This window comes from Pongo pygmaeus, chromosome 5 (genome assembly GCF_028885625.2).
Source record: "Pongo pygmaeus isolate AG05252 chromosome 5, NHGRI_mPonPyg2-v2.0_pri, whole genome shotgun sequence".
In the NCBI taxonomy this organism is placed as follows: domain Eukaryota; kingdom Metazoa; phylum Chordata; class Mammalia; order Primates; family Hominidae; genus Pongo; species Pongo pygmaeus.
Genome location: NC_072378.2, coordinates 34,028,372 through 34,051,492, shown reverse-complemented (window position 1 = coordinate 34,051,492; position 23,121 = coordinate 34,028,372). Strand labels below are relative to the sequence as shown.

General features: G+C 58.0%; 1 protein-coding gene across 7 annotated transcripts in view; it reads right to left on the bottom strand.

Annotated features, from left to right (window-relative positions):
• Positions 1-23,121, bottom strand: part of ITPR3 (inositol 1,4,5-trisphosphate receptor type 3) — a 72,457-nt gene that overhangs the window by 5,069 nt on the left and 44,267 nt on the right. For all 7 annotated transcript variants that reach the window (XM_054490243.2, XM_063666124.1, XM_054490242.2 and 4 more), the window contains 36 exons: positions 22,860-22,979; positions 22,338-22,520; positions 20,918-21,169; positions 20,679-20,823; positions 20,189-20,330; positions 19,270-19,469; positions 17,800-17,929; positions 17,255-17,312; positions 15,649-15,814; positions 14,553-14,717; positions 14,396-14,470; positions 13,857-13,982; positions 12,947-13,069; positions 12,650-12,850; positions 11,349-11,600; positions 11,028-11,153; positions 10,802-10,927; positions 8,872-8,992; positions 8,113-8,303; positions 7,342-7,490; positions 7,045-7,153; positions 6,822-6,912; positions 6,567-6,736; positions 5,991-6,165; positions 5,697-5,881; positions 5,271-5,471; positions 5,005-5,115; positions 4,389-4,484; positions 4,162-4,263; positions 3,909-3,995; positions 3,312-3,422; positions 3,048-3,240; positions 2,698-2,823; positions 2,091-2,263; positions 1,298-1,462; positions 387-579 (listed from right to left, as the gene is read on the bottom strand). In XM_054490243.2, coding sequence (XP_054346218.1) covers positions 387-579; positions 1,298-1,462; positions 2,091-2,263; positions 2,698-2,823; positions 3,048-3,240; positions 3,312-3,422; positions 3,909-3,995; positions 4,162-4,263; positions 4,389-4,484; positions 5,005-5,115; positions 5,271-5,471; positions 5,697-5,881; positions 5,991-6,165; positions 6,567-6,736; positions 6,822-6,912; positions 7,045-7,153; positions 7,342-7,490; positions 8,113-8,303; positions 8,872-8,992; positions 10,802-10,927; positions 11,028-11,153; positions 11,349-11,600; positions 12,650-12,850; positions 12,947-13,069; positions 13,857-13,982; positions 14,396-14,470; positions 14,553-14,717; positions 15,649-15,814; positions 17,255-17,312; positions 17,800-17,929; positions 19,270-19,469; positions 20,189-20,330; positions 20,679-20,823; positions 20,918-21,169; positions 22,338-22,520; positions 22,860-22,979 — 5,339 coding nt within the window. The remainder of the gene's footprint in view (positions 1-386; positions 580-1,297; positions 1,463-2,090; positions 2,264-2,697; positions 2,824-3,047; positions 3,241-3,311; positions 3,423-3,908; positions 3,996-4,161; positions 4,264-4,388; positions 4,485-5,004; positions 5,116-5,270; positions 5,472-5,696; positions 5,882-5,990; positions 6,166-6,566; positions 6,737-6,821; positions 6,913-7,044; positions 7,154-7,341; positions 7,491-8,112; positions 8,304-8,871; positions 8,993-10,801; positions 10,928-11,027; positions 11,154-11,348; positions 11,601-12,649; positions 12,851-12,946; positions 13,070-13,856; positions 13,983-14,395; positions 14,471-14,552; positions 14,718-15,648; positions 15,815-17,254; positions 17,313-17,799; positions 17,930-19,269; positions 19,470-20,188; positions 20,331-20,678; positions 20,824-20,917; positions 21,170-22,337; positions 22,521-22,859; positions 22,980-23,121) is intronic.

Here is a 23,121-nt window from a genome sequence, read left to right as displayed (position 1 = left end):
ACTGTCCAGCCACAATGAAGGGTCATCACGCCTCTGCCCCCCACTGGGTTGCACACTAAGGGCAGGGAGGGGTCTCTGTACCCCTAGGCCTGGCACACGGGCAGTTTCTGCAAATACTGGGTTTAACATGAATGACAGTTCAAGGGACTCCAGCCCTCAAGCAAGGGGTTCCTTAGGGGCCAGAGACCCAAGGCTCTCCCACCCATTCAGTGTGTTCCAGAAAAGAGCGAGGCAGACTGGTGTTAGCTAGACATCCCCGAAGCCAAGAGGAGAAGCAGACGGGAACCTGGTGAGGTAAGCGCTGCAGGTCCTGGTCCTGACGCCAGACATTTGTGAGACCCAACCTCATTCCCCACAACCTGCCCAGGAGAGGAAGCCTCCAAGACCTGTGGAGTGGTTGTTGGGCAGCCGGTCGACCTCGAGAATGAAGTCATCCTTGAGGAAGAGGAAGCCGACGATGGAGAAGAGGTAGACCAGGATGAGGGCCAGCAGGGCTGTCAGCAGGATGGAGCGGCCATTGCGGGTCACACTCTTGATGACGTTGAACAGCGTCTCCTCGCGGTAGATGAGGTCAAAGAGCTGCAGGATGGGGTTGAGATAGGGAGGGCGCCTTGAGGGGCTGGGCCGGCCAATCTCACTGGGGATGCCACTGGAACCCTGAGGGCTGCCTGGGCTCCAGACAGTTTTCCAGGGCTCCTCCAGGGAGGTCTGCACTTAGCCGTAACCAAGCTGGGTGGGCCTGTCAGGGGAGCTTCTCAAGGAACCTGGAATTCTAAGGTCACAGAAAGGGAGTGGCCCAGGGGAAGGCACGAGGGGTGAAACGGGTGGCTGAATACCAGCCAACTCTTACAATGCACTTGCTACATGCCAGGAAACAGTGTAAGTGCTTTCCATGCATTAGCTCATTTCATCTCACAATTATTTTAGAAGGCAGGGGCTGTCGTTATCCCCATTTTACAGGTGAGGAAACTGAGGCATGGGGCAGTTAAGAAACTTGCCCAGTTACACAGCTAGTAGTAGCCCAGCTGAGATGCAAACCCCCGGTCCAGCTCCAGAGTCCAGGCTTGAACCACCACTGCACCGGAGAAAGGGGTCAGGTGGCCATCAGGAGTGGCCGTCAGGGCCTTGAGGGCCACACTTGGGTCAGGCAGAGAAAGACTCTGAAATTTCACTGCTCCCAGCCCAGCAGCAAAAGGACTGGACAGAGAGACTGGTGCCGGGGAACTGCCAACAACTCATGGGAAGCCCCAACCACCCCGTGCCCCCGTCCAGCCCCAGCCCACCCAGAAGGCCTCACCAGGATGCTGTAGAACAACTCATGAGCAAAGAGGCCCAGGACACTGGTCAGGATGTAGCCCACGTGGTAGAGAAATTCCATGTCCATGACCATGGCCTTATAGCCCCGGATGAAGGTGCCACGGTTGCCCACGAAGCTCACCACAAACACGATCTTGTTGGTCAGCTGGGGGCGAGTGCAAGGCATGAGGGTCAGCGCCCTACCACCCACCCTGAATCTGCACACATGCGCCCCAGTGCCCAGCTCAGAGCCTGAGAGGCACGGCATTAATGAAATTGCTTCCAGAAATGCATCTAGGCGCCTGGGACTCAGAATACAGAGGCAGCCCCTTGGGTCCTCAGTTCCAGGAAGACAGTGAGGTACAGGCAAAGGAGGGTGGGGACAGAGAAGACCGCTGACTGGGTCTATCAGGGAAAGGTATTCCTTGCTCAAAGCACTTTATTTCCATCTGTCAGGAGACTGTCATTATATATGAATCTTCACGTCTGCCGCGTAGCAGTGCCTCTGGGCAGTGCGCAGCCAGCACAGTGTGCACAGCCACCCTGACCCTGTTGCTCCAAAGGGACTCTTGAATTGAATTTCTGTCTCTGAGTGCCAGCTGCGCTCAGGTGTTGAGGGAAAGGAAGAAGGTACAGAACAGTCCCTGCCACCGGTCTATAAGGAACTTGGGAGCCCAACAGAGAGGAGGGGATGGGACAGAGCAGTGGCTCCTGGAAGCAGCAGGCCAGCTTGCCGTCTGAATGCGCAGTGAGCATGAGCTTGTTTGGGAATGGGGGCTCCCTCTGGCACTCACATTGAGGGCACCCAGGATGTTGAGCGTGGGCCCGATGCCCAGATAGTAGATGGAGCGCAGGATGAGCGCCACGATGAGGGGGCGGATGCTGTAGCGCTTGGTGAACAGGGCCGCAATGGAGAAGCAGATGAGGATCCAGAAGAGCAGTGAGATGAGAGGGGAGTCCAGCACGCCTGGGGGCCAGGAGCAGGGTGAGCAGGGCTCCCTCAAGCCCACCACGGCCCCAGAGCAGGTCCAACAGGTGCCGAAAAGCCACCTTCTCCTGGCGGCCTTCCCGGTTAAGTTCCTGCTGCCTGGTTTTAGCCTCCTCCATTACACCTGCCTCTCAGGCCTAAGCGGGAGGCCCTGTCCGGCTGCGGCTACCAGGTCTTGTTTTTGGCTGACACATCTGCGCATGTGCACGTGCCTGCATGCGCTATCTCCCATGAGGTCAAAGACCCTGATCATCCCCTTGGTCCGCACCTGTGTCTCCATGATGGGGCGAGAGCCCACAGGATGGCGCAGGGGGTGCTTTTGCATACTCTGCATCTGGTCAAGGCTCTGCCCCAACCCAGGGGGGAGGCATGGCAGGGCCTGGCGAACCTGCCGGCCAGCCCTGTGTTCTCACCTGTGGACGCGCCCTCCATGTAAGGGTAGAAGAAGGCAATGATGATGTTGATAAACACGGCCAGGTTGAAGGAGATGCTGCCCCACAGGGTCATGCGGCGGGAGAACCAGTAGATCAGCGGCATGCCTGAAGAGGAGGGCAATGGTGAGCTGCTGGAGGGCCCTGGTGAGTACCCCCTGCCCCTTGCATGCGGGGACCCGCTCAAGAGGAAGCCACACATGGAAGAGCCCTTCCTTGGGGTGAGGCGGGGGTGGGCACAGGGCACCCACAGGCAGGCAAGAGAGGCCGTTATAACAGGGCATCAGTGAGCAGCTCCAGACCGCCCCACCCTCCCGCCCGCGGGTCCTCACTGCGGAGCTTGCGCTGCCACTCCATCTCGTTGTGCAGGAAGGAGGACTGGTCGAAGAAGTCGCTCACTTTGCTGCCCTGCTCGTCCTGCTCGGTAGTGGTGAAGAGCCGGTGCTTGGTTTCCTCCGTCAGGAACTGGCAGATGCCGGGCACTGGGAACACGATCTGCTCCATGCTGCGGTCCTGCCGCACAATCTGAGCACACACAGCACATGGTCACTCCCGGCGCGGGCCCCCACGCCCGCCCCTGCTGCCCACAGGCCCACCTCGATCTGGGACGTGTGGTTCTCGTAGTAGGCCAGGGGGTCTTCCTCCTCCTCCTGTGCCGGCACTGAGGACTTGAGCATCTGTGACAGCTGCTTGTTGTTGAGGCTGAGCTGGAGGTGGGGAGGGCACGGAGGTCAGGCCCCAGCCTCCACATCCAGGCCTGGCACTCAGCCCCCACCCTCCCAGGCCTTCGCCTAGCTCTGAACTACACTTCAGCAAGTGTCCCCACCAAGCCAGACCAGGCTAAGCCCAGCCCAACTAGGACTGAGCCTTGAGAATCTGGGGCCAAAGGGAGGGGAGTGGGAGAGCCACGACCAGAGAATCCCAGAGGATAGCAGGGGCCTCCTCAGTCCTGCCCAAGTGTAGCCCGGCTCCTGCTTGAAGCTTCCAGACCCACCCCAGACCCACCTGAGCCTTGCTTACATTTCTGTCTGGGTTTCACCCCTGGCTGCCAGTCCCAATCAGCCCCCTGAGCTGTACCCCCAAATTCTAGCCTGGCTCATATTCTAGGGCCTCACTCTGTTCCAGGCCACGCCCTTGGGTCCTCCCTGGGCTCCAGGCCCCGCCCCCACCCCAGTCTCGGGGCCAGCACCCACCATGGAAGAGATACCCTCAGCCTCCTCCTCTTGAATGCGCTTCACCGGCTTCAGCAGGTGCTGCAGCTGTTTATTGTGCCTGGAGAGCTGAGGGAAAAGGCAGCACAGTCACCACCAGGGCATGGTGGCTGGGCGACATGGTGGCTGGGGGGCGACAGTGGCGACTGGGGGGGTGACGGCAGCTGGGGCGGGGCATGGTGGCCGGGGGGTGATGGCCGTCAGGCACCCGGGGGGCTACGGGTGGAACTGGTACCTGCAGCGCCAGGATGTAGATGTTATGGCCCACTTCACGTGGGCTCACCTCTGAGTTCTCACGCTCTTCCTCCTGCAGGTAGGCCTTCTTGATGACATCCACCTGGAGGGGCAGTGCCTGTTCCAGTGCTCTCTTCCTGGGGCAGTAGGGCCAGCCGGGCCCTCATCCCCATCCCAACACACTCCACCCAGTCCCGCCCACCTGCCCGCCTGCCTGCCCAGCCTCACCAGCTCCTGGGGCCGCAGGCTGATGAGGATGCGTTCAGCATTTTCACTGTCATGCCGGCTCTCCATCAGAGCCAGGAGCAGCTTGGAGGCATTGTCCTGGGTGGAGGGGCGAAGGGAGGCAGGCCACAGTCTCAGGACACCATGCCCCTGACAACTTCTCCTTCATTCCTCTCCATAACAGCTCTCCCATCCCACAAAAGGTCAGGTGCCATGACTTTCCCATCCTCCCTCCCCCCGGCTTAATGAGAAGCATCCTGCACAGCCGCCCACCCACAGGCTTGCCTTCACCCTCACTGTGGCAAACACTCAGCTACCCAGACAGCAGACACACACACAGCAAGTCCTCAGCTAAACCAGAACATATTTGCATCCAGAGTGAGTGTATGTTCCAGCATCCTTGCTCACATGTGCACTCGTGTACATATAAACATGCGTATATTACACACACACCCTGCACACACCACACACTTGTGCATCCAGATGATGCCCCATCACACACATAATGCTAACACCCACAGATTACACACCACTATGCACACTTGACACACAAGTCACACATACGTGCATGCACATCACATGCACACCCAGCACTCACACACCTGCCACTGGGCCCCACCTTGAGCTGCAGCACCAGATCCATGCGGTACTTGCACAGGGGGCTGATGTCATTGAGGATCAGTGCGGTGATGATGTCTATGCCATTGGATTCGTGCGTCACAATGCAGGTCTGGCAGGAGGCAGTGGGGGACATAGGGCCCAGGCCCTCTCAGAATTGTGGCAGCTCCAGAGACCTCAGCCTCTCTCCCTGCCCCAGCTGGCTCCATCTACCCACATGTCCACGCTGCCACCCTGGCTGCCACTGGTGCCACCAGGACAGCTCACCTGGTTCTCATGGCAGGGGCCCTGGCAGTACTCAGTGAGGGTCTCCAAGGTCTGGATGACGAGGCCCACGTTGTCCTCATTGATGTAGAGCCCTAGCAGCCCCAGGCCGCCCGTGGTGCTGCCGCACATGATGTCCAGGAACTGCAGCGTCTCGCACACCAAGTTGTAGTTGGTTTTGTTGTTCTGACAGCGCAGGAAGTTCTGCGGGGCACAGAAGGGTTGGGCACAGCACAGCTGCAGCACGGAGAGGGAGGCCGGCCTGGGGAGCACGATCTTGTGTGCTGCAGGGGTCGGGGAACCACCGGCCACAAAGCAGCAGTGCCCAGGCCAGGGCACACATGCCATAGAGGGACACCAGCCACCGTGCCTGGTCTGCATGTTGGCTGGCCGGCGGGGGAAGGGGCAGGTGTGTGGCGAGGCGCTCACCTGCAGGTCCCGGTTGTGGTTCTCGCACAGCAGCTGCAGAAAGCGCAGGATGGGCTGCATGATGAGCACGGATGTGCCCATCTCGTTGCTCTGCACACGTTCGCTCACCTCGTGCCCCCGGCGCAGGCTGGGGCCCAGCGAGTAGCGGGATGAGGAGCCAGGTATCGAGAAGGAGGCCACGCGGCCTGTGGGTGAGACCTGGTGAGGCTGGAGCTGCCCACACCCTTGGCCACCCCCCTGCACATCTTATCCTGGGAGCCCTGTCACGCCGTGCCTCTGCCTCAGACCCCTGACCTTTGGTCGTGGGGTCGACTGGCTCGCGGTCCTCATGTGGCTGGCTGCCCAGGTCGTTCATGTTGACTGCCACCGTGGACTTGGTCTCCTGCTGGGCCCGCTTCATGCGGTCGTGCAGCACCTTGAAGAAGCGCTCTGACTTCTTGTCACTCATCATCAAGTTGTGGAAGGATTTCTGGAGGTGGACAGTGGCCAGGGAGCAGCCTCAGCACTGGGCCCTGCTCCTACTCAGGGCGTGGGGCAGGCACACCACACTGCTGGGGCCGCTGGGGCTGCAGGCCTGGGTGCTGGCAGCTAGCATCCATGGCCACCCATGGGCAGCTCCATGCCCCATATCTGCTCCTGTGTCACGTGGTCCTTTCATCACCCCTGCATACCCCTCCACCCCAACCAGGCCCGAGCCCGTCTCCTCACCATCTTGCCGCCATCATGCCCACCCTTCTCACCTCTCAGCCACTGCTCAGGCCTCTCCTCTTTCACACCCTCCTCGGCCTTTAGTGCCCAACTCAAGACCCACCTCCTCCAGAAAGGGACGGAGGCAAAGGAGGGCATGTCCAGGCCCCAGGCCCCCCACACCTGGATCTCTGTGTTGCCACCATCCAGCAGGCGGATGGCCAGGCCGATGCTCTCCTGGAAGATCTTCTCGTTCTTGGTGCTGGTGATGAGGTCGCATACCAACTTGGTGGCCCCCTCCTTGTCCAGCCGGCACTGGGTGGCCGCGATCGCCGACCAGTCTGGGTCCAGGCCTGGAGGGGGGACTCGGTTGAGGGAGAGCTGGTGCGACAGGAGAGTGGAAGGGAGGGCCCGGGGGCAGGGGAAGGCGATACTGACCAGTGCCCATGGGGTCGGGAAGGTCCCCCCGCGAGGTGGACTTCCGGTTCTGGAGGTAGTTTTGCAGCAGCATCTTACGCAGCTGGTTGCCCTGGGGGAGGATGGGAGTGAGGCCCCATTGTGGGTACAGCCCACCACTGACCACTGGCCTGACGGGCTTGACCCTGAGCCCCTGGGCACTCCTGACTGGCCCACCCAGCACTTGCCCCACCAGGGCACTCACCCGGTCCCCGTACTTGGTCTTCTTGAGCAGCATCTGCTGCAGGGTCCGCAGCACCTTGATGCACAGCTTCTCCTCCGACTCCATGAGGTCCTTGGTGTGCTGGATCAGCCTGAGCCGGCCAAGGAGGCAGCTCAGGGCAGCCCCAAACTGCCTCCCTCCAGCTACTTCCCCACCCCATCCCAGGCAGGAACACCCCCAGGCCCTGTGACCCTGTGAGCCTATCTAGTCCCCACCGGGCCCTTCCCTGTCCCCCGCCGCTGCACCCCTGCTGCCCCCACACCCCAGTGTCTCGCTCACTTGGACAGGAAGCCCCCACTCTCGCAGCGCTGGTAGGCCTCACTGCCTTCCAGGAAGAGCAGCTCAGGCCAGTGCAGGACATCCACCAGCACGGACAGCTCAGCCTGTACCAGGGGCTTCAGCCGCTCCTCCAGGGCTGTGATGATGTCCTGGGGTGGGCAGGGCAGAGTCATTGCCAGGCCCAGGAAATGACCTGGGTGTGACTGCCATTCCCCCAACCCAAATGCCAAACAGCTCCACAGATTGCCCTGCCTCTGTCTGAGGGGCCCACACCCACAGAGACACCCTGAACACAGCGTGATGTCTGTCTGCTCAGAGCCCTGGCTGGGAGCTGCCAAGCCTGGCTTCTCTCCCAGCTCTGTGTGACCTTGGGCAAACCCCTTACCCTCTCTGAGCCTCAGTCTCCTGCCGAATGGGGAAAATAATCCACCACACCCCCTCTACAGGCCAACGAGACAGCGCACAGAAATGTGCTGCATAGACAAGAGGGCGCTGCAGGAGTGAGGGGTGGTCCCGACCCCCTCATGAGCTCCAACCCCACTAGCAGGCCTCTGGGTTCTCCAGGCTTCCTCTGGAAGGAGGATCCCCAGTCCCCTGCTGCTGGGCCGGCCCTTAGCAGCCCCAGAGTGTAGAGAAGCCAACCAGCCCCTTCCTGGAAGTGTGGGCAGGACAGGAAGAAACACTCCCCGAGAACTTGCCCCTCCAAAGTAGGGGAGCTGCTGAGTCAACCAAGCAGCTCCCGAGGCAGATGCTAGGCAGCCCCACACCCACCTGCAGCTTCTCGATGATGTTCTTGTAGTCCCACTGGTTGGCGGTGGGGGTGACGCGGGGGAAGGCGCGCGTGGTTGCCTTGTAGCTGGAGGCGTTCCGCTGGGCGGCAGCTGCACAGCTGGCTCCACTGCTGAGCATCGAGCTGATGTGGGCGTCCAGGTCCATGGGCAACAAGATGGCCCGGCCCTTGGCTGGGTGAGAAGGGAGGGGGTGCTGGAGTGCTGGCGCGGGGGCAGTTCGACCAGCCAGAGGCCAGGCTCAGGGCTGCCACACCAGGAGACAGAGTGAACTAGACCAAGGGTCTGGGGGACAGAGACCCCCCCTACCCCGGCCTACGTACGCTTGAGGGGCTGAGAGGCTTTCTTCCCCTTGTTGGGTAAAAGGAGTTTCTGCCTCTTTGATTCCCCCCGGCTCTACCCTGACTTCCCCTTCCTCTCTCTCACCTGTCGTCTCCTCCTCCCCATCTGTCCCTAACAATCCACAGGCCTCCCTCTTGCCTGAGCCCATCTGCAAATACCCATAAAAACTCTAGCTGGAGAATGTCGGCGAGCATCCTTCTCTGGGGAACTGACCCAGAGGAGAAAACAGCTTCTCTCAATTGCCAGGATGAGGCAGACGCCAAGAAGAACTTACTGACAACCACCTGGGAGCAGGAGATGGGCGAGCTTAGGGATAAAGCGTTTATTAGGAGGGCAGGTGTCCCCACTGCGAGCGGCAGGAGGAGTGGTTTGGAGCTGGCCAGTGCCCCGGCACACTCACCCACCATGGCGAGGGTCCGGATGCAGGCCTCCACGGAGCCCTTGTGCTGCTGCTGTAGCCACGGACACTCGAGGAGGCGTGTGGTGGACTGCAGCAGCTGCACCACAATCGTCTGGTGTGTCTGCAAGAAGTCACAGAGCCCGCTGCTGCAGCCCAGGCCCCCACCCTGGGCAACCCCAGGTCCAGGAACCAGGGCCCAATCAGAATGGGCATGGGTGGAGAGACGGAGCCTTCACTAGCCACCATGTGCCTCTGTGCCAGTTGGAAAAAGGTACTTGTATTCCCTTCAGCAGTGCACGACCTGCCCAATTGTACACGGCAGCCCTGTAACTCCCCAAGGCCGTGGGCTCATAGCCATGTTGCTGACCCTTTTAAAAAATGTTTAAAAAAATTAATGTCGTAAAAAGGTGATGGATTTACATGGTTCAAAAACCAAAAGGTTATTTAAAAGATAACACTTTGAGGCCGGGCGCAGTGGCTCACACCTGTAATGTCAGCACTTTGGGAGGCCAAGGTGGGTGGATGACTTGAGGTCAGGAGTTCGAGACCAGCCTGGCCAACATGGTGAAACCTTGTCTCTACTAAAAATACAAAAATTAGCCGGGCGCCTATAATCCCAGCTACTCGGGAGGCTGAGGCTGGAGAATTGCTTGAACCTGGGAGGCAGGGGTTGCAAGTGAGCCAAGGTTGTGCTACTGCACTGTAGCCTGGGACACAGAGTGAGATTTCATCTCAAAAAAAAAAATAAATAAATAACACTTTGAGAAGTCTCTCCCCCATCACCCTCATTGCCCTGGAGCTGATCAAGGATGGGGAAAGCTGATACCAATTACCAGAGTTCCATCGTCCCAGTGGGATCCCAGGGCCCAAACAATGTGTGTAAAAATACACCACCCTTCCTGGGAAGGCAGGACTCAGCATTTTTCCCCCCAGTCTTAGAAGCACTATCCCACCCCACCCCAGCCCCTATGCCTCTAGGTAGCCCCTTTTATTGGTTTCTTTTGTATCCTTCCAGTGTTTCTTTGATTTCGGTCATGTAGCAGGGCCCTTCCTTAAGGAAGCCTGGCTCGCTTTCATTCAGGGGGGCTCTGGGCTGAGCACTGGCTCAAGTCTAGGAATCTGACCGAAGAGCCATGAATCTTTCGAGATTCAAATCAGGCTTCTGTACACTGGCCTGGAGCCCTTCTGCTTAGGCCTTCAGAAGGCTGCCTGCCTATTTCAGTTCTAAGATCACTGTGATCAACTAGCCAGCACGAAGGATCTCTGCCAGGGAGACTGTCATGATCCCTGCTTTGGCTGTACCATCCCATGGATGGCACGTCTACCTTATCTTTGGTAAGTGCTGCCACTCCGGGACCCACCACACCCACTGGACTTAGGAGTTCCTGCTGGATGGTACCATTCCTACTGTCATTCTGGCCCACAGAAACTGAGATAGCGAATGCTTGTTGTTTTAACTGCTAGGTTTGGGGATAATTTGTTAACACGGTATAGATAACTAATATACTTAGGCCGGGCGCGGTGGTTCACGCCTGTAATCCCAGCACTTTGGGAAGCTGAGGTGGGCGGATCATGAGGTCAGGAGATCGAGACCATCCTGGCTAACACGGTGAAACCCTGTCTCTACTAAAAATACAAAAATTAGCTGGGCGTGGTGGCAGACACCTATAGTCCCAGCTACTCGGGAGGCTGAGGCAGGAGAATGACGTGAACCCAGGAGGCGGAGCTTGCAGTAAGCAGAGATCGCACCACTGCACTCCAGCCTAGGCCACAGAGAAAAAAAAAAAAAAGGTAACCAATACACTTATGTATCCTTTTGTTACTTCTTTCTGTACTATAAGCAAATATAAATATGTTTTCTTATTTCCCCCCTTCCCTTCACAAAAGCTAGGCAAGTTGGCCCTGGGGTGGCGGGAGAGGAGAAGCTCACCTGCAGGGAAGTGCTGTTCTCAGAGAATGGGGAGCTGAAGAAGGCGTTGATGGTGTCCAGCACGACGCTCAGCACGTACTTCTCCAGGGTGGGGTCAGCCACGCGCTTCTCACGCTTGCTGCAGACCTGAGGCAGGACAGAGGGATGGCTGGCGGCTCCTCACATGGGGCCCCTCCACTCCCACCCCTCCTGGGGGGCTTCGCCCACACCCCTCATGGGGACAGACCCGAGCCATGTCCAGGGTGAAGCTCTCAAAGAGCGTCCAGATGTGGTTGCTGGTGTAGATCTCCTTCATCTCCACCTCCGTGTCCACGTAGCAGTGGTTCACGAAGTTCACGTACGCCATTTTCACCTGGGCAGCGGGCGGGAGGTCAGGGGCGCGGCAGGGCCGCCCGGCCAGGCTCTCGCTGCCACATTGCTCCTGTCCCCTGGCCTCCCGGTTCTTGCCCACTTCCCTGGCTTTGCTTCACCCACTCTTCCTGTCCCGTGGCTTTACCCGCCCCTTCGCCCCGTCTCCAGCCGTCTTGCCCAGTCCCCCGATCCCCACCTCGGTGATGCAGTCCTCATGCGTCACCACAGACACCACGTCCTCCAGCGGCAGCAGGGAGGTGCACTTGATCTCGGTGTAGACGTTTTTGCCCTCGGCACAGGCGGCCAGCAGGTCCACCAGGGAAATGTGGTACATGAGGGGGCTGTGGTCCTCCACGCCGTCGCGGGCAGCCTTCATCATGTCCAGCAGGTGGGCCAACGATGCCTTATCATTGTAGAACACGACCACATCGTCACCTGCATTGGTCAGCTGCAGGCGGGAGGGGGCACATGTCACACTCTCTCGGTCCAGCAAGCCCTGGGCTCTCCTCTCCTTTGCTTACCAGGGAGAAACTGGGACTCTGACCACAGCCCTTACCCGAAATCAGGAAAACCCCCCCAGGCTGGGATTTGGGGGTTCCCCAGCTGTCTCAGGCCCTCTGCCAGCAGAGATATTGACCCCAGGACCCAGAAAGTCCCCGCTTCTCCCCACTGGAAAGAAGTCCCATAGGGGTCATCTCAGAGGCAGCTTCCTCCAGGAAGCCTTGATAATCCCGCCCTGCTCACCCCCTCCCTCCTCTGTGCTCCCGCAGCAGTTACTTAAACCCTCCTCACTGAGCACACACTGCATCCCTCTCGTGCCAGCGACTGCATTATTCGCAGTAATATAATAATAGAAATTAATAATTAACACTGCACAGCAGTTCCAGCACATCATGTTTTGTTTATGATGTCCTAATCTCCCTTCAGCGTTTGCTCCTTTCTTCCCCTGCCGCCTACACTGTCAGATGCTCAGGGGCAGGGACCACGTCTGTTCCAGATTTAGACTCAGCCCTTTATCCTTTGTGCCTTCACTCAACAGGTGTCTGTTGAGAACCTACTATGCGCCACACACTGGGGCCCTGGCGATGCACACAAAGGACGGGGGTCCCTGCCCATGCCCCCCAGGAGCTGACACTCAGCTGATGTCCCCCATGCACATACAGTCCGTGGCACATAGCAGGTGCTTCCTGATTTTAAATAAATGATGACGAGTGACAAGTGAAGGAATGGGTGCTTGATTTCTTTCTGGCCTATTGTCTGAGTTCTGCTAGGTGCCTGATGCTACTGGGACCCTGCTTGAGTTCTGTCAGGCCCACAGGCTGAGTTCTACCACATCTGCAGCCTCACTTCTCCCTCTGCGTCCCCTCCATGGTCAGCAGCTGAGTGTTCCTTTTGTGACCCACCGTCTGACTTCTCTAACTCTGTGGACTTCCCGCCAAGCCTCCGCTCCGGTCCCCCACCCCAAGATGCCTGAGCACCCCTCAGCCCCGCCCTCACCTCAGTCATGATCATGTCCTGGCACTTCTTGACGTACTTGCCCTCGGCCTTGATGACGGTGTGCAGGAAGTCCAGGTACTGCACATGGCGCCCGTGCGTGGCCAGCAGGTGCACGAAGTGCTGCAACACAGGCTCACTGATCTCGGAGCAGAGCTGATAGTTGTTCAGGAAGATGTGCTGCATGGTCTCTGCCTCCAGGAGCTGCAGTGGGGGGCATCTGTCAGAAAGAGATCTGGGCCCCGCCCCCAACCCCCCATCCCCCGCCTCGTCCAGGTGCTCCCAGCCCTGCGCCCTCACCCCCGGCGTGAGGAAGAGGTGCAGGTGCTTGTGCAGCAGGGCCTGGTTGCCGGGGTTCCCCGCACAGAACTTCTGCAGGAACTGGTGCGTGTAGCGCAGGATCTCCATCATCTTGGCATCACCCTGGACACAGGAGGCAGGGAGAGGGTGTTGGGCCCACCAAGGAGGGAGGCGAGGCCCTGGCTGAGCTCTGACAGGAGCAGGGGTGGGTCGGGCTTGGGACTGGGACCGTGAAGAGGCCAGCGTAAAGGGAAAGTGGGGCCCCCAGGTCAGGATGGAAATGTGTGAGGGGCGGGAGCTCTATGGCCGAGATGAGGCTGGAGTTGGGGCAAGGTGACAGGGTCACGGTCAGCGTCAAGGTGAGGCCTGGGACATACTGAGATCAAGATCAGTCATGGCAAGGGGCTGAAGGACAAAAGGGGAGATGAGACTAAGATTGGAGTCAGGAGCCAGGGTGGGCCTGGGGACAGGTCAGCATAAGATGTCAGGATGAGGAATCAAAACCAGGGGTCAGGACAAGGCCAGCATTGACGTCATGGGTCAAGGAGAGGTTGGGTTCAGTTAGGGTCAACATGGGTCAAGGTAAGGAAGCTGAGGGTCAAAGGTTGAGATGAAGCTGAGATTATCAGGGTTAGGCTGGAGAGGGGGAAGAAAAGGGAGTCAAGGTCAGGAATCAGCATGAAGCTGGGGTTAAATCAAGGTCAAAGGGGATTAGGATGAGGGGTAGAGGGTCAAAGGTTAAGCCGATACTAAGACAGGGTTCAGGGTGAAGGTGTGCCTGCAAACAGGGCAGTGTAAGAGGCCAGGCGAGGCTGGGAGAGGTTGCCTGCATTAGGGCCTAGCGTACAGGTCAGGTCGGGGTTCAGGGGGAAGCCGCCCTGGGGAGTCAGAAGTCAGAAGTCAGAGCCACCTTGTCGTAGGGGATCTGCAGCAGGTCCAGCATGACCTTGTGGGCATCCATGTTCTTCAGCAGCCGTTGCTGCTTCTTCCTCATTTGCTCCCCGACCCCGCACATCTTGTTCAGCCTTTCCAGGATCTGCAGGGGAGGCGGGTGAGCCAGAGCCCCTTCCCTACTTCTCAGGCTGCCCTCTGCCCGGCCCACCACAGCCAAGTTCCAGCTGGCACCCGGGACAGGGAGGGAGAAGGAGGTCATAGGCGCTGAATCAGACCCTCGCAACAGGCCAGGGAAGCACTAAAAAAACCAATTCCACCCATAAAAGTAAATAGAACAATATGACTGTGAAATGGAATTTCATGGAATTCCTTCAGCTTTAAAATAATTCCATCTGGACCTTGGCAGGGCTGTTTTTAATGTGCAGCAAAGGCTGGAAGATGTCTATTCTGAGGGCCAGTGGCCAGCAGAGGGAGAGGCACGGGGGCCGGGCCAGCGGGAGCCCCCAGGACCACTGGGGCTGCAGAGCCCTACCCCGAGGACCCTTGGCCACTCACGCCCTTGACGATCTGGTAGTTCTCACTGCTTTTCTCCCCTGGTGGGTGCAGAAAGCCCTCTTCATCCGTGGGCCGCTGAAAGCAGAGAGAGGATGGAGGTCAGCCAGGCCCAGCCCTCACAGGGAGGCCTGCCCTGGCCCCCTGGAGCTCCACTTACTTCCTTCTTGTCCTTAGCGGCACCTGCCTCCACCTCCTCGCCCTTGCCGCTGCCCTTCTTGTCCACCCACAGCTCTGACTTCTCCACCATGGTCCGAAGCCGGTCCAACTCCGACTTGATCACCTTGTAGTTCTCCACATCCTGCGCTGAGATCAGCAGCTGAACCTGAAGTTGGAGGATGGGCCTGGCTGGTGAGATGGGCTCCAGGTCCATGCCACTTAGAGACCTCCAGCACCTTCCCTACTCGAGGGTTCCCCTCCTAGCATCACCTACCACCACCTGTCCCTCTTCACCGAGCCAATTCCCACTCAATATTTCTGGCTCTGCCATAAGCCCACCACCTCCAGGAAGCCTTCACTGATGGCCACAGGCCTCCTTGCACTGCCTGCCCTGAGCTGCCACATAACCTGGCTTCGGTTACTCACTGACTAGTGTCACATGTGGCTGTGGTCTGTCACTTATCCACTGAGACCCCAAACAGGCAGGGCAAAACATATTGGCAGCCCTGAACCCTGAAAGACCCAGGCCTGCATCTGAGTGCCACCATCCTCGCTCTGGGTCAGTGGGCAATGGAGGAAAGCTCCCTGGGCCTGGATTTCTCCCCGCTCTGGAATGGGAGGGAGAGTAGTAACCTCGCCGTCAGGGCTGCTGTGAGAATGCCATGCGATAATGCAAGTCCAGTGCTCAGTGCCTGTTACGTGGCAGGCACTTATTTTTTTAAAGGCCAACGCCGACTGGTATTGATATTTCACAGGGAGCTGTCGGGACTGCGTGACATCACAATAGCAAATGCCAGTCACGTCAGTGAGGGTTGTCTGCATGCTAGGCATGATTCGAAACATTTAGCATAGGTGCATATAATAGAGTTTGCAAAATGTAAAGTGCCATCCACATCATAAGAAATGGCAGGCACTGAGCCAGGCCAGGAGACTCAGTCTTCACCTAGGAGCTCAGCAAGGCTGAAAACCCCAAATGGGCATCCCAAGTTACCCCCTGAGCTGTGAGTTCCTTAATCATCATTTACTGTCCCCCCATGCCTGGTGCAGGCCTCATGCTCAGGGCCAGGGCCAGGGCCAGGGCCAGGTAGTCCCGTCACCTGCTTGAAGGTGTGCATGGCCTCCTGGCGCTGGCTGAAGTGCTTGAAGAGCAGCTGCAGGGCACCCGAGACCAGCGGCGCATAGTCGTGCATGGTGAGGTGGATGAGCACGCGCAGGAACATGCGCCCGCCCTCGTCGTCCACCTCCAGCATGCTGCTCGTCTTCCTGCGGGCACAAGGGTGCAGGGCGCATGGGTGAGACTGGCACGCTCCCTGCTGTCCGTGGTGGGTAAGGGGCCCCTGGCACAAGCACACTCTCCGCCACCCAATTAGCAGATGCAGGGCCAGTCTAAATGTGTTTAAAATGTTGACACTTTCTCAGCAGTTTAACAGCCACTCCCCTGAATCCCTGGAGTGACCTGTGTCTCCTGGGATCTCTTGGGACTCCCCTTGATTAAGCAACTGAAGCAAGGACTCTTTTTTTTTTTTTTTTTTTTTTTTGAGACAGAGTCTTGCTCTGTCACCCAGGATGGAATGCAGCCAGTGGCATGATCTTGGCTCACTGCAACCTCCACCTCCCGGATTCAAATGACTCTCCTGCTTCAGCCTCCTGAGTAGCTGGGATTACCGGTGTGCGCCAACACACCCGGCTAATTTTTGTATTTTTAGTAGACAGGGTTTCACCATGTTGGCCAGGCTGGTCTCGAACTGCTGACCTCAAGTGATCTGCCCATCTTGGCCTCCCAAAGTGCTGGGATTACAGGCATGAGTGACCACACCCAGCCAGAAGCAAGGATTCTTAACACAGATCCCACTGCCACCATGAGGGGGATTCATGGATAGAAGCTAGGCCCATGAACAGAGATGGAGAAAATGTTACATCTTTATTTTTCCCAACCTCTAACCAAAATACAGCATTTCCTTCAATGAGGAAATATTTGTGGCACCTGTAAGTCTGTCACCAATAAATATAACAGATGTGTTCACATCACCTCAGAGTTGTTAAGAGAAATCACAAAATATCGTTTATATTTGTCGTTGCCTTGAGGTAATGGTACTAATTACACCCACCAGTGCGGCTCGCTACTTAACGTATTAGTAAAGAGGCACATATATAACTGTCACTACTAATTTGTTTTCTCCAATATTTTGATAACTGTCGCTCCAAGCCATTGGTTCCCTTTGTCTTGTTATGTGCTTTATTTTATGAGTTTACAATCACCATTCTGAAAAGCAGTCCATAAGCCCTGCTAGACCCAGGCACAAGCCTGGCCCCAAGATGCTAAGAGCCCCCAGTGAGCCTCTGCCTCCAGCCCCTCAGGGCTTCGGGTGGATGGGATGCATGTCCCCACACTTCCTCCCTGCTGTGGGACTGGGGACGTTGTTCCAGCTATCCATCTACCCGACTCAAGTCCACTGCACAAGAGAGGAACACCTGCCCTGAGTAGGGGTGCAATAATGGTGGGATGACTGGGAACCAAAGGGCCCCCCAGATCTCTGGGACTGGGGAGGCAGGGGAGGGGCTGAGCACAAAGCCCGGTGAGGGTCTGCAGAGGGAATGGCAGAGAGGAAAAGCCAGCCCCCAGCCCAGGAACCCAGACCAGCCCAAGAGGGGGTGTCGAGCCTCCCAAACCCACACACCCCTGCAGCTCAACCCTGGACTCACCCCACTCCAAACATGGCCTCCGCCTGCTCCCCGATGCGATCCAGGTTCATGTTGGCAGCTGTGGGGAGAGGGGCAAATGGAAGCAGGTTGTAGGCCCAGCCCGGGAAAGAGGGGAGCACAGGGAGACACTCAAACCACCCTCTTCCCTGCACTGGCTACACAGCAGCTGCTCCGCCTGCCCCTTTCTGGAAAGGAACCAAGTAGGGGAGGAGCCACAGCCCCCTCCTGCCCTGGAGGGCAGTACAAAGTGGGCAGAGATCCAGGCTGGGAGTCAGGAGATAAGGTCCTGGTCTAGCTCAGCCTCTGACTGGCTGTCACCTCGAGCAAGTCCCTGCCCTTCTGTGAGCCTCAGTTTCCCGATTTGGAAAACGAAGGGAAGGATCCCTGCCCTTCCCCCTCTCTGAGGCAATTAAATAAGACAATGGAAAGAAAAGGCCTTTGCAGACTAGAAAAAGGAGCAGGGCTGAGGAGCTGGCTCCACCCCACTGCTGTGTATCCCTGGGGGAGTCGCACAGCCTCAGCCTGAAGGCAGGGCAGGGGCTCACTGGTAGAGTCGAAGGCAGGGGCTGTGCCATCAGCCCCGCTGTCCTGCATGGGAAACACCTCCACAAACTCCTTCTTGAAGACAGACAGCAGATAGGAGATGCGGTAATCCAGGCGGACATTGAGGATGAACTGGAGAAGAGGGGAAAGAATGGGGAAAGGGTCAGGTGAGGATGGGGTGAGGACTGATCTGAGGTCAGAAGGCCCTTCCTACTTCATGGGGGCCCCCAAATAGGCTCTAGCACTTGGGGCAGCAGGGTCCTCAGCACAGTCATTTGGGATGCTCCAGGATGTCACAGCAAAAGAAACAAGACCCCTCTCCCCAGGCCCAGGGTGCCCTCTCCCCAGCTCCTGCCCCAGTGATGGAGGACGGGGGCCTCCTCTCAGCATGAGGCAGCGAGCACCCCTGCGCCCGGCCCACTCAGTCCCTCTTTCCCAGGCTAGACACCGACAGGAAGGAGAATGACGCCCCCAGGTCCAAAAACTGACTCTTGTCCTCCTATCCTGCTCAGCCAAACAGACCCTGGATACTCACGGGAGGGGAAACTGAGGCCTGTGAGGGAGGAGGAGAGGCTACTGTGGGGCAGACGTGGGGATGCAGGGCTTGCAGACATGGGTGAGTCACACAGCCTCGTGGGGCACTGAGCCTTTGGCCAAGCCCCAGGATGCAGACATGGAAGGCCCAGCCCTCAGAATGAGTCAGAGGCTCCCTCCACTCTGACCGCCAGAGGTCCCCCGTGGAGGTCACTGCACTACACTTCCTGCCCTCTGGTGACAGCAAGGCAAAAGCAAGCATCCTCATCCCTCCTCGGGGATGAGCCCCTTCCTAGGGTGTGGCTGGGGAGTCTCAGATGAGACCAGAACAGGGATGACTGCGTCCACCTTGCCAAGAAATAGGTTTTTAAATCTCTAGCTCTGCTTCAAAATCCCTGTAACCTTGGGAAAGTCCCCTCCCCGCTTTTACTTTCCCCATCTGTAAAATGGGAGAATTGAATTAGACTTCAGTGCACATCAGAATTACCTGGAGGGTTTGTCACAACACAGCCCACAGGGCCCCTCTCCAGTGTTCCTGACTCAGTAGGTCTAGGGTGGGGCCGGAGAATGTGCATTTCTGTTTTTCTTTTTATTTATTTATTATTATTACTATTTTTTTAATAGAGACAGGGTCTCACCCAGGCAGGTCTTGAACTCTGAGCTCAAGCAGTCCTCCCACCTTGGCCTCCCAAAGCGCTGGGATTACAGGCGTGAGTCACTGCGCCCAACCGAGAATGTGCACTTCTAACAAGCTCCCAGGTGAGGCTGGCCCAAGAACCACACTGTGGGAACCGCTGGGCCTGACAGCCAATCATGATGGAGACTTCCAGTACTAAATACTGAGATCTGAAGGGGTTCGCCCTGCCCAGCCTCCCTGTACCCGCCCCATTACCCTCCCCCTATACCCAACACCTCCCACACGGTCCTGGCCCAGGCACCTGAAGGATTTCCAGGATCTTCAGCTTGGTCTCCATCACCACAATGTCCTCATTCTCCTCAAACTTGCTTCTGTCCAGCGGCTCAGCAGCACTGGCCCCAGCAGACATGCTGGGGGCACTGAAGACGGACTGCTTGCGGCTCAGCACCATGGTGGACATCATGTGCCCCACGCCCTGGATGGACCGCCGCACGTTCTTGCCTGTGGAGCGGGGAGCAGAGGAGGTTGCCAAGGAGGTTGTAGAGGGTGTACAGCAGGGGTCCCTGGTCTGATGAGGGAGGCAGAGGATGCACATTCTGTTTATGTCAGCTGCAGGGCAAAGCCTTGCTAAGGAAGGGACAGGGCTAACCCAGGAAGGCTTCCTGGAGGACATGAGCTTTAAGCAAATCTGGGAAAAGAAGGAGGTGTCAGGGCAAAGGTGAGCTGTGTGGGGAGATGACTGAGAATTTTCTGTAGGAAACCATGAGAGCAGCTACACAGCCTGGGGACTGAGAGGACACTGCGGGGAGGACAGCCCCGAAAACCAGTGCCAGGCTCTAGGCATCTTTTGTTTAGATGAGTTTATGCAGCCTGGGAGTGTCTGGGAGGGCAGGGCTGCCGCTCAACCCTCAGACAGGCTGTGCCTCCCTGCTCCTCACACACACGATGACAGAGCTGTCTCGCTCCTCCCTATCTCCCCTCAAGACCAAGCAGGGTTGAAAGGCAACTCCCACAGACCCGGGGTCTCCAGGGAGTCCGGGCAGGGGCCCCTCTGGTCCTGCTGAGGAGGGAGGGGCTTGGGCCCAAGATATCCCCTTGAGGCAGAGCCAGGTTGGGTGGGGGGAATGAGGGGCTGGGGAAGGTGTTGATCTGAGGGAACTTCCTGTGCTAGGAGGAGGCTGAGGACCGCCAGGGTGGCCCCAGCCGGGCAAAGGCCTCACCGCCCGGTTCCTCATAGGCCTGCAGCATGGCCGGGGGCCCCTGCACACAGTCGATGATGCCCAGCAGTGTGCGAGTGAGCCGCAGCAGCTCGCTGAAGCTGTAGAAGCCGAAGTAGATGAGATTGTGCGCCAGGCTGACCACCTGCGAAGGGGGCGTGGCCGAGGTGAGGTGGGAGGGGCCGGCGCGCAGGGGCGGGGCTTTGTGGAGGGCAGGCCGGGACTGGGGAAACTAGGGCGAAAGGGGCGTCATGAGGGCGGGGTTCCCAGGAGGGAGAGCGGAGCAGGTAGAGGCAGCCCTTTCCCAGGCATTGGAACAGGAGCCTGCCTCTTGGAGAATCCCAGCCTTCTATGCGGTCCCCCTGCACTGGCTGGGGACACAGAAGGAAGTGGGGTCATGGATCCCACAGCTGGCTCCTGGGTCAGACTGAGGACAGTGTGGGGCCAACCAGAGCCCCACGGACCCCCAGCCCCTGGGCACTCCCCCAGCCACCTCAAAAGTGAGCTTGTTCTTCTCCTCGTTGGCAAAGGGCACGGCCTCGCTGACCACATTGTTGAGATAGTCCTCCACGAACTCCATGGTGTTGGCAAACTTGTTCTTCTTGTCATCTCGGGACGCGTTGAGGTTGGAATCATAGCTGAGGGTGGAGGCCATGAGGCATGAAGGTCCCTGAGATACACCCACCCCAGCCTCTGCCCCTGCCCCGCCCACCCTGCCTCCACCCCTCTCACTCCTTGATGGTTATGGCTGTGGGGATCTCAGTCCAGAGACGGGCAAACTTGACCGGCGTGACCAGCTCCTGGGGGTCACGGTCCACGTGCACATGCAGCATCAGGTGGCAAAAGGAGGCGCGCAGGTCAAAGGGCAGCATCTCGTCTGCCATGCACAGGAAAATCAGGTCCACGCCCAGCTGCTGGGAGATCTCATCGATGGCCAAGTACTGGCGGTCCAAGCACATGCGGGCAAAGAGCTTCAGCTGGTACCTGCAGGACAGGGAGGATGGTGAGGACACAGCAGACGGCAGCCAGGAGGCTGCTGGCACTGGGCACTGGACTTGGTGAGGACTCAGTAAAGTGGCAAAGGGATTATGTTAAAGATGCACCAGCTGCAATTCTGAGTTAGAAAGGTGAACGGAAAACCTGTCTGTGATAACGAGTACTTGCAGTTCTCCCCCTCCTGGCTAAGGCTCAGCCAGGACAGGTCTTTATGGGAAGAGGGACGTCTGAAAGATGAGAGAAAGGGTGGGAGACAGGGGAGGGCAGTGAGGTGAGAAGAGCCAGCCTTGGCCAGGGAGGGTGAGGGCAAGACGGGAGAGAGAGGAAGGGGAGGTGGGTAGGTGGTGAAAGGGGTGCGACATTGATAGAGGGGATACAAAAATGAGGAACGTAGGAAGCTCTGTGCTGCCCTGGCAATACCAGGCCCTCTGCTTCCTTCTCACAGACATGACTTCCTGGGGGCTCTGGAGCCAGATAGCCTGGGTGTGGGCCTTGGCTCACTACTGATGGCTGTGTAACCTTGGGCAAGTTCCTTTACCTCTCTGTGCCACTGTTTCCCCAGCTTTACAACAGGAGTAACTATAGTAGCTACAACAAGGGTTGTCATGTGGCTCAAATGAGGGATCAGGACAAGTGCTTAAAAAAGTGCCTGCTATGTGGCAAGCATTGTAAGAAGGGCATCTAAAGAGATTATTATTATTATTATTATTATTTTTGAGACAGAGTATTTCTCTGTAACCCAGGCTGGAGTGCAGTAGTGTGATCTTGGCTCTCTGCAACTTCCACCTCCCGGGTTCAAGCTATCCCCATGCCTCAGCCTCCCAAGTAGCTGGGACTACAGGTGTGCGCCACCATGGCCAGCTAATTTGGTGAGATTATTTTAATAATATACATGTTTGGAAACAGTCTGGGTTTCTTTGAAGGCTGGTTCCTGTGCCGAGCCACCCAGTGCTATTCGGGGCACACGGTCCTCTTCACTCAGCCTTCCTGGAATGAGGCTGCGTGGCAGGGGAGTGACAGCAGGGACTCTGCTTCTGAGGAGGCAGGAGCCCCACCTGAGGCTGTCAGAGCTCATCCTCAGCAGGGATTGACTGACGGCCTACTGAGAAGGCCCAAAGGCACAGGAAGAGGGAGGGGAGGAGCTGGGGCGGGGCACCTGTAGTAGCTGAGCACATTCTCGTCGTGGGCGTTGCCGGCCCGCGCCTCCTGGGCCAGCTGCCTCACACTCTTCTCATGATGCTCGTTATTCTTGTCAGTCCACGTGAGCCACACTTCCTCTTCTGAGTACTCGATGCTCAGGTACTCATGGGATTGGGCCATCTCCTTCACGGGCCGAAGTCTGCAGACCACCAGCATCCTGTCACAGGGAGCCAGGTCCAGGGCGCTACGCCTGGACCCCTCCCTGAGCACACCCAGCCACACAGTGCCAGCCACCACGGGGACCCAGAGAGACCATATGCATCTCAAAGGCAGGGTCCGTGGCTCATTCTTTTCTGTGCCCCTTCCCCACTCCCCCACAGTGCCAGGCACACAGTGGGGCACATAACAGGCACAGAGTTCACAGCTGCAGAGAGCAAGGGTGCCAGTTCCAGCCTGAACCCAGACAGGGCCTAAGCTCTAAGACAGCTGGGGGTCAGCAGCGTGGAGCCCAAGTGCGGGCAGGGGGCACAGGGCTCACTCGGTCCGGATGAGAATGTCACTGTTCTTGGGGTCCAGCACACACTTGCAGATGAGCTCTTGGGTGACGGGGATGGCAATGTGGTTGGACACACACAGGTCAGAGAGGTAGTCCAGGAACCTGGGGTGGTGATAGCCAGCGGTGGGAAGAGGGTCTCGGAGGCTGGTCCCTCTAAGGACAGAGCCCACCCTTCCCCTTCTCCAGCTGGCAGCACCACCACCCTGGAACTAGCTCCCTCCCAAGGCTTACAGATGGGTGGGAT